Here is a 10,555-nt window from a genome sequence, read left to right as displayed (position 1 = left end):
AGTACAAATTGGTCATTACAAAATAGTCATGGGGATGTAAAGTAAAGCAAAGGGAATACAGTCAATAATGTGGTAATAATTATGTACAGTGCTAGGTGGGTACTAGGCTAGTCAGGGGGATCACTTCTTAAATTATATAAATGTCTAACCATTATGCTGTACACCTGAAATTAATATAAAATAATATTGAATGTAAAAGAATAACTTTAAATGAGTGATAGATTAAATAAGACTGTTAGAATTGTAATCAGGGAAACTGGAAATGGATTCATGGACCTCCATTATACTCTGATTCTTGTGTATTCTTGAAATTTTTCAGAAAAAGCTTAAAGAATGTCAACCATAAATAAGATAAAAAGAAATGGCATTAAACTCAGCAAATATATACTACAGGATAAAAGAGGAGGAGGGCATTAAGGAAGGAGGGAAGGAAGGAAGGAAGCAAAGAAGGAAGGAAGGGAGGGAGGAAGGGAGGGAAGGAGGGAGGTAGGGAGGGAGGGAGGAATTGGTTAATTCCACTTATCCACCTAGAAGAAAACGTTAAGTCACATAACCAATACCTCAGGAGTATGGAATAGGAGTGACATGTAAGAACAGGGGACTTGGGCTGGGCCTTGAACTAAAGGTGAAATATTGATAAGGACCAAGGGGCAGGTATCTCATTTGTCCTGCTCTGCAACTTATCCCCAATGCCTAATTCCTTGAAATAGAGAAAACACAGCTTTGAAACCTATTGTCAATATTGATCTAATTGAATCTCATCTAGTTGCAATGTCCTGAAGTGTGCTGTTGAGTTAAACTATGGTAATATATATATTTTTAATTAAAGTTTATTGGGGTGACAATTGTTAGTAAAGTTACATAGGGTTTAGGTGTACAATTCTGTAATACATCACTATAAATCCCATTGTGTGTTCACCACGCAGAGTCATTTCTCCTTCCATCACCATGTATTTGATCCCTTTACCCTCATCTACCACCCCGTCCCTCTCTACCCTCTGGTAACCACTAAATTATTGTCTGTGTCTATGAGTTTTTGTTTCTCATTTGTTTGTCTTGTTCTTTTGTTGTTTTTGGTTTATATACCACATTATCAGTGAAATCATATGGTTCTCTGCTTTTTCTGTCTGACTTATTTCACTTAGCATCATATTCTCAAGATCCATTCATGTTGTCACAAATGGTCCTATTTCATCTTTTCTTACCGCCAAATAGTATATTCCATTGTGTATATATACCACAACTTCTTTATCCATTCATCTATCGAAGGACATTTTGGTTGTTTCCATGTCTTGGCCACCATAAATAAAGCTGCAATGAACATTGAAGCACACGTGTCTTTATGGATAAATGTCTTCCGATTTTCTTGGTAGATACCCAGGAGAGGGATTGCTGGGTCATATGGTAATGGATCAAAGACTTAAGCATAAGACCAGACACAATAAACTGCATTGAAGAAAACATAGGTACTAAACTTATGGACCTTGGGTTCAAAGAGCATTTTATGAATTTGACTCCAAAGGCAAGGGAAGTAAAAGCTAAAATAAATGTATGGGACTATATCAAACTTAAAAGCTTCTGCACAGCAAAAGAAACCATGGACAAAATAAAGAGGCAACCAACTGAATGGGAGATTTTTGCCAACAGTGCCTCCGATAAGGGTCTAATATCCAAAATATACAAGGAAATCATGAAACTCAACAACAAAAAAACAAACAACCCAATTGAAAAATGGGCAGAGGACCTGAAGAGACATTTCTCCAAAGAGGACATACAAATGGCAAATAGACGTATGAAAAAATGCTCAACATCACTAACCATCAGAGAAATGCAAATAAAAACCACAATGAGATACCAACTCACCCCAGTTAGGATGGCTATCAACAAGACAAACAGTAACAAGGGTTGGAGAGGCTGTGGAGAAAAAGGAACCCTCATACATTGTTGGTGGGAGTGCAGACTGGTGCAGCTGTTATGGAAGGCAGTGTGGAGGTTCCTCAAAAAATTAAACTATGGTGATATTTCAAAAAGAAACAAGTTCACAAATGACCCACACATTTACCACCCTGTTTGTTTGGAGCTTAATATAAGTGAGTGACTCTTCAAAACAAAGACAGTGAAATTGTGTCAAGGTATAGAACATTTTATGATAGAGAATTCAAAATTGTGTTAACTGAAATTTTTTAAATTGTGAAAATTTGAGCAATGAGATCCATTCACTGGACTGAGAAAATTTTGATCTCATTTATCTAAAATCCTCTCAAGTTTTTATTAACTTACAAATTTTCAGTTCCAAGGCCAGTATCATTTCCTTTATATTATGCTCAGCACACCACCATCCAAGTGTAGGCATAAAACGTTTCTGATAGTGAAAAATACCTGGGCATCATGGGGCAGAATTACTAAGAGACGTTATAGAAATCTCATTTCCTGGATATTTATTAAATTGCTTTTTACAACTGTTCTGTGAAAGCTGAAGTCTAGTCTAAGTTCTGAATTTCTGATATATAATGAAATTGGATATAAATTTCAAATGTGTTACTTTCATTAAAATCCTCAAAGTGTCCCCTGAATTGAGGATGTATGTGCAAGTATGAAGTTAAATTTAAAACTGTACCTGGTGGGATGAAAGGGGCTTCTTTCATGTTGTCACTTCCGGTTGGCATCCCATAGATATACTACCTATTCTACAGATTCTTTCATTTCTAGTATGCTAACACATATTTTATGCGTCTGTTTCTTGGTATGGATATGATTTCTAGACATCATTTTGATTTTTTCTCCAGTCACTATTTATATATAATGTAGAGGATAAATGCAAAAATTTCATGTTTAAAAAAAAATCTATGGAAGTTACAAGTTGGAGACGTTCCCTCTGGTTTCAGACCATCTAAGTACTGGAAGGGTATTTATATATGCCTGTTGTTTGTTTTTACCTGGAAGTATGATGAAATGTAATTAAAATACCAGAAACAAGAATATAGGTCACAGATCAGAAATGGATGTTTACTCAGTTAACCTGAAATGAACTTTGGATCCTCTCATTCCAACAACACAGCTGTGGTTAATTGTCCAGGATCCTTGCACTCAGTATCAGTCCCTGGAGAAACACCACCACCCATCATCTGCCCCCACCCTCCAAACACACACCACCCAGGAAAGTAACCAAGCTTCTGAATATACAACTTTTATTTGTAAATCCACATTTTTAAGCTTAGAGACACTTATATTTTGTAGAAGACTTTTTTTTTTTTCCACCTTACAATATTTAGACTGGCCCCAAATCAGGGAGAGTCTCCTTGGACTGTACCCATAATAGAATTTGACTTAATGCTTATGAAAATTCCTGTGATAGGCTTCAGCATGAAATATAGTCATCATAGTTTAGTTTCAAAGTTCAAATGCCAGTTTCTATTAGCATGTACCTACAGAGCAGGGCAGGACAGTTATTGTTGCTAATGACAGAAAAATATCAAGGGAAGTAAGAGCCTCTGCTGCAGGAGTAGGTGGTTCCGCTCTATCCCTGGTACTTACCTCATTTAAGAAATACTGACCAGAGGCATGACTGTAAGAGATAAATGAAAGTCGTGCTTAGCATCTGAGAAGCAAAAAATACCCTTTATTGAAGAAAGGAGAAAGTTTTCATATATGGTCATAGGAATTTGCCATTCAAATTGGGGAAGTGGTGACTAGTCACATGTTTAAAACTGATGAATAGTGAAAGGAAATATCTCTTTAAAGACAAGAACAAAAGAAAGGAATACTGTGTAACACCAACTGGAGGAAAAAAGCTAAGTAGGAAGAAATATGGACGCCATTTCCTTTAACGAGTCAGCGTAGAATTGATAGTCTGCCATTTCCTTTAAGAATGGGAGATTACTATAACAAAGCAAGAAAAATGAAATAGTTGAATATTATAAGCTGGTCACAGTGACACTTGTAGAAAATATCAGAAGTAGTAGTAAATGAGAAAATGCCAAAAATGTGTCCATTTCAGAGAGGCTAGAATACCCTTTCCTCACCTATTCGTCTGAAGAGCTTTCAGTTCATCCTTCAAGTCCCATCTCCAGTGTCACTACCTCTGGGAAGCCACTGCTGATACTGCCAAGCAGCACCTAGTGCATCCTTTGTACTCCCTGGCACCGCACCCATGGCTCCCTGGCAACATTTACCATCTTTTCAGGATCATTTGCACTTCTGCTGCCTCCTTTCTCTCTTCAGGTCCACAATGATTATAACTTGTTTTTCTTTGTATTCCTAGTGTCTGGTAAAGGGAAGAGGCATCTACCCATTTAATTAAGATTTATTAACATGTTTTATGTAGAGGCAATCGAGTCTGCATGTGTTTTGAATAATACATAAAAACCAATGAGACACTTCTGCTAAGTGCAGATAAAAAGCTTAGTTATTACATATAAAACAAACACAGGAAAATTCTGAAAGGTAGCGAAGATACACAGGCTAGGGACCTTGGGACCCAAGGAACAACAATGTCATGCATTCCCAAGTTTTCTTGGTAGCTCATATATCCCAGACTTGGAGCTAAAGAAGTCAGCAACCTGGAAACACCGAGTATAGACAAAAAGAAGCCTCAAGAAAGGCCTCTAGCCAAAGGAACAGAAGAGGAACAGCCTAGCAAAAGAGAAAACAATAACTGCTGCACTCCAGCCAAACACTACAGAAAAGACCACGATCCCATCTATATCAGTAGAGACAGAGTATGGAGCCTAGACTTCCACCCTTTCCAGGCTGTGAACAGGCGCCCCAAGTGCCCTGCAGGGTGATGCTAGAGAAGGCTGAGTAGGGAACTGGTAATTTCACCTCTACTTGGTGATAATAAAGCTTTCCTTGCCACCCCTGTCCAGTGTCCGTGGAGACTATGTCAGGGTAGTAATTGGGCGTCCTGCACATCCCAGCCAGGGAGGCATCCATGGAGGCTACTTCCCAGAGCTGAATTCCCACCATGTCCAGTAACAAGGGCCCTCTCTTACCCCAAGTGCCAATGGAGGCTGAGTAGGGAACCTGAACTCTAACATACCTGTAAGTAACAAGGCAGAGCCCTCACCTCCCCTGCTGGGGTGATGTTCAGAGAAACTCTGCTAAAAACAGATGGTTTAACTGTAACGTAATACCTGAAATATCCATGTTTCAATTTAAAATCATTCATCACACCAAAAATCAGGACGATCTTTTTGAATGAAAAAAGACAATAGATGCCAACATAAAGATGACACACACGTCAGGATTATCTGACAAGGATTTTATAGCAGCCATCATAAAAATGCTTCATTGAGCAATTATGAACATTCTTGAAACAAATGAGAAAACAGAAAGTCTCAGCAGAGAGAGAGATAAAAAAAAATCTCAGCAAAGAATGAAAAGATATAAAGAAGAACCAAATGGAAATTTTAGAAATAAAAAAAAAAAAACTGAAATAAAAAAAAAAATTCAATAGATAGGCTCAACAGCAGAATGGATTACACAGAGAATCAGTGAACTTGAAGACAGAACAATAGAAATTATTCAATTTGAACAACAGAGAAAAAAGAAAAAAATTTTAAATAAAAAATAACGTACAGCGTTTCAGAGACCTGTGGGACTAAAACAGAAAAGCAATGAAACTTTCTAAATTATTAAATAATTTTTGGGTGCAAATTGTATTATCTAAAAGCCCTTGTGGCCCCGAGGCAGTTGAAGAATGACTATCATATGAAAGACAAATACAAATATTTGGTGTACTAATAGAATACCTAAATTAGACCCAAGTAGCCTAGAAATGAACGGAGCTTTTGAAGGTTCACAGGTAGGCACAAAAGAATATAGTCTATGCAGTGGAGAAATCAAGTTCATTTATCATGACCACCAAGAAGATCTGAAGTGATGGTAACATGTTGTCTTCAAATCTATGGAGCTTCCAAATGAGCAGTCGGGACAATACAGCTCTCCTGCAAGTGGGGTCATGTTTGTGCACAGAGGGAAACATTCCTACCCTCTCAGTGAAAAATGCCACCTTGCGTGTACTGGCAAGTTCTCTGAAATTTCACCAAGATAAGACATTTTAACAGTCTAAAAGAACCACTTTTAGAGCTGTTTTCAACCTATGTTAATTACCAGGGAGCAGGATGGGAGTATTTTTGTTTTTCGGTACAAATGTAGAGTAAAATTTTATAACAGGTCGATATACTCAATTCACAGATATTCCCTCAAAGTTTAACTTGTTAGAGTCATTAACTCTGAAGAAGCCATCACAATAAAACACATAACACAGGATTACATATTTTGGCTTTTGAGGACCTCAGAAATATTTGTTTCCATTGATTTTTTTTTTTGATTAAAACTAAAATAAATGAAATTCCAAAATCACTTTTAAAAGATTCAAGAATCACTTTAAAAATCTTGTGAGGCTACTAACATAACATGGATTATTCCAATCCTATTCATTAGTCTGGTGTTTGTCAGCTCCATAAAAGTTTACCAATGATAATAAAATTCAAATATCTGGTGTCCAGACAATGTTCACAGGCTACTTCTGTCCTTAAGAGAAGTAGAAGAGCAGTTTTAGGTTTGGTCTGTTTTTATTCCCAAATTTGAACAACTCTTACATGTTCAAACTTGTGCGAGACTCAATAGGAACACATTTCTGCTGCTATGCTGAGGCCACCAGTTTCCCTGAGATGGTCGTATCACAGAGGATTCCCAGTTCTAACTCTGGTCGACAGTTTCCAAACAATGCAATAGTGTGAATAGAGGACTGTATAAAATAGAAGTTTCTTTCAAAAAGATATATGGTGTGCTTTTGGAATAAAAAAATATCAGTCTTCTTGGTTAAAGGTTGGCAAATGTGTTTTTAACTTTAAAATGTCTGAAATTGGCTCTTTTCTTTCTTGATAGAAGCTGAGTCCAGTGATGTGTTCAACATCTGTGATCCGAGCTCTGTGTAACTTCAACAACTCTTCAACCCATGAGGATTCATGCTTCCCGTGCTATTAGGGTGGGAAATAAAGAAAAATCGTCACTGGAGGACAGTCAGTTCACTTACCCTACAAGCTCTCCATCTCCCCTATTTTAATCAGCTGTGGCACTTTGGCTCTTAAGTGGCAGATATCATAAGATTTGTTAGGCATAATCCTTGCTCTTGTAACTCACTATCTAATATATATCGTATATGTTTGCTTAATAAAATGTATCAAATTTGGGGAAAGGAAAGTGTACCTGGAACCGATGCTCGTTTATTGCATTCGTGCAGAAACTTCAGTTGTGTAGGGTTAAAAAATGTTGGAAAACAGAAGCAACATGGCATGGTAGAAAGCATATGGGAATTAGCATAAAGAAACTTGGCTTCAAGTCCTGGTCCTACCAAGTAAACTGAGGCAAGCTATTTCCCATCTGATTCCTGAATCCCTTATCTGAACCCTCCTTACAAGGTTTTGTTTTGAGGATCCAATGTAACGATGTGTGCAAAGGCACTAGACAAACACTAGTTCTTTTGAGAATCAATTATATACATAATTGCAATGAAGAAAGGATTTGGGAGAAGTGATAAAACAATTTCATTTTTGGTAAGGTAGTGAAGTCTTAGCTGATATGAAATTAGAGAAGAATTAAAGGCATATACTCTGGCACACGGAAGCAGAGGTGGTAGCTGACACAGGTAATAGAGATGGAAATCATATATCCATGTGTTAGCGTACATTTTTCTGAAAAAAGCTACTGGAGAAGGTTAGATGAAGAAAACACCGACTGGTTGGTGGGCTATGATTGTCCTTGAAAGACATCCTTCAATCAAGGTTCTTGTACCCTTGGAACATTTTTAGTTAAAAATGATAAATACACACTTGACATAAAAGGGGAACAGACCAATAATTTCCATTTTCCCATTAGCCTCTTATCATCTACTTAATACTACTCAATACTGCTGCCCCACTGTCTCCTTCTCTGCAGCTGTCCTCATCCTGGCTCTCACGGGAATGGCCCTGGCTCAGTAGACTACTTGGCCAGAAGGTATTTGTCATCTGTTTCAACATTTACAAAAATAGACAAAAAAAAAAAAAAATACATGCAAAGCATGTTTTCTCAGGCCAATATCCAGCTAATATTAACCAATATTAACCAATATTACCAATATTAATATTGGTAACTAATATCCAGCTAATATTAACCAATATTAACCAATATTACCAATATTAATATTGGTAACTAATATCCAGCTAATATTAACCAATATTAACCAATATTACCAATATTAATATTGGTAACTAACCAATATTAGTTACTACTTCAGACATGAAACAGAAGGAATCACTAAGTATGTGTGATATACTTTCAAATAATCCTCTTCCTGGTTGGAGTCCAATATTTAGTGTCTTCTAGGTATACTGTCATTGTAAAATTTGATAAAATGTTTGTATTTAGGATATCTATGCAATAGCTTTTGGAATGTTAGAGATGGAAAAAAGAACTCAACACTAAACTCATGGCATTTAATATGATTTTGGTCAATGAGGTATAAGCATAAGCGTGTTGCTGCCTTCTTTTGGGGGGGCAAGGCCCAGACATAATATTTAGAGAAGCCATCTTTAGCCCACATGGGCCACGTGATAAGGACAGTGGCACAGAAAGACAGGTCTGGGTCTCTAATGGTGCTACTGACCAATGTGGTGTCCTGAGACTGTCTATGTTTGGACTTTCTGTGACAATTATCTGGGTTCTCTGTTATTTGCTGCAGAACACTACATGATAGCTTTAATGAAAATTTAATCTCTCAAAGGAAATAAAGCAACAAAGAAGGAAATATTTGGTATGTGTCCAAAGCCGCCCCACTACTGACTAGTTAGCAGAGTTAGAAGCTCAACAGGCACCAAATAATTAAAATTTCTTTGTTCTGTACATAATTCTGAAGCATAAGTAAAAAATAGCTTAATGAGAAATATGTTCTATGAAGACTGGTCAATTAATTCTGTAAGTTGATCAGAGAAACAAGTAAAGAAAGACATATCCTCATTAATTTTCATGAATGATACACAGGAAGACTACTAGATCAGGGATGGCCAATGGGTCACTGTACTGCACTCCTGGAACCACCAGAGAGACCACTGTCTGTTTTGTTCACTGATGTCCTCAGTACCTACAGTACTTGGCAACAAAAATTTATTAAAGGGATGAATGGCTGGATCAAATAAGGGATAAAAGAATGAACCAAGGGATAAACAGGTGAGTGACCATAGCACTCCCTCCTGCCAAGCTCAGATTGGGCCTCAAGTCCCTTTTGACTATAGGACTCCAGGTGTTCGCCACCTACCCATGGAGGCTGGTAGGAAAGCCAAATCTACTTGCCAACTTAGGTCTAGACTTACATTGTGTAACTTAGGAGGACACAAAAAGAAAAAAAAAGGGAAAAAAACAACAACTAAGGAAGTACTCTGAAAGAAAAACATTTGCTTACCGTAAGGAAAAACTTAAAAATTGCTAAAATTGTAATGCAGTCTTGATATTCAAAGACTAGAGTTTAGCTATTTAAAATTTTGAGCAAATAATATAAAACAATTATTTCCAAACACTGGAATGATAATTGAATAAGAAAAGATAATTAGGGACAAACATATGATTTTTATAATAAAGTGATATATAGAAAATTAATTTGAAATGTTGTCTAATCGCAACTTAAAGACTAGTTTATAAAGTACTGATACTTTTGGAATTACAAATCCAGTTTTGAAACAAGAGTAAATTCACACTTCAAATAAACCTAGAATTTAGTGGCTAAATCATACACGGTTACCAGGTTTTTACATTTTGACCTGATTTTTAGTATTTTTAACAGACAGGAGTGGTCTTCTTCAAAGATATGTCATCTTAGAGGATCATCAATTTAAGGCCATCCTACAATTTCAAAGTATATGCATATTCAAGTTATGTTTTCTTCCATAGTAATGTTAGATGTAAGACACAAACACAAATATATTTGTATTTATATTTTCAATGTTTAAGGTAAGTTAACAAAGGCTACTTACCACACAGCTCTCACTATTATCAGTCCTGTGAGGCAAAATGAAAGCTAAGGTATCTAAGTTTTCACACTGTGAGGAAGTCTGTGATGTGTTTTTACAACTTGTTAGTACAATGAAGAAGTGAGTTGGAATCAGAATTTCTTGATTACGGATGGGTCTGCTGTTTCTGTAAAATATGGCAATATTCACTTTAAGAAAGAAATAACTATATTCTTTTTAACGAATACTTCAGCAAAGCATGTTTAATACACCTAAAAATAAAATTCAAATGATTAATTGTATTATAAGAAGTTAGTAATCATAATACCTCAACATATTCTGCCAGATTGAGAGAAAATAAGAATTAGAATACAGTGAGATAAACACAACCCAAATAACTTTTATTTTCTATACATATTTAATGAACTTTGGAAGTTTTAAACATTCTACCGTAACACACTGGAATTGAGGCATTAATGAAAAAAAGATCATTTTTGAATACCTACAACCAAGATTCTAAAGCATTATTATTAGTCTTTTAAACTCTATGCAGTTGTGGACAAAAAATG

General features: G+C 36.3%; 1 protein-coding gene across 1 annotated transcript in view; it reads right to left on the bottom strand.

The window, feature by feature from the left end:
- Positions 1-5,705: 5,705 nt before the first annotated feature.
- Positions 5,706-10,555, bottom strand: part of ENPP1 (ectonucleotide pyrophosphatase/phosphodiesterase 1) — a 59,879-nt gene continuing 55,029 nt past the window's right edge. The window contains exons 24-25 of the mRNA XM_033098873.1: positions 10,011-10,173; positions 5,706-6,983 (exon numbers count right to left, since the gene is read on the bottom strand). Coding sequence (XP_032954764.1) covers positions 6,813-6,983; positions 10,011-10,173 — 334 coding nt within the window. The 3' untranslated portion in view covers positions 5,706-6,812. The remainder of the gene's footprint in view (positions 6,984-10,010; positions 10,174-10,555) is intronic.

This window comes from Rhinolophus ferrumequinum, chromosome 3 (genome assembly GCF_004115265.2).
Source record: "Rhinolophus ferrumequinum isolate MPI-CBG mRhiFer1 chromosome 3, mRhiFer1_v1.p, whole genome shotgun sequence".
NCBI classification, from domain to species: Eukaryota; Metazoa; Chordata; class Mammalia; order Chiroptera; family Rhinolophidae; genus Rhinolophus; species Rhinolophus ferrumequinum.
This window is presented reverse-complemented; position numbering and strand designations above follow the sequence as displayed.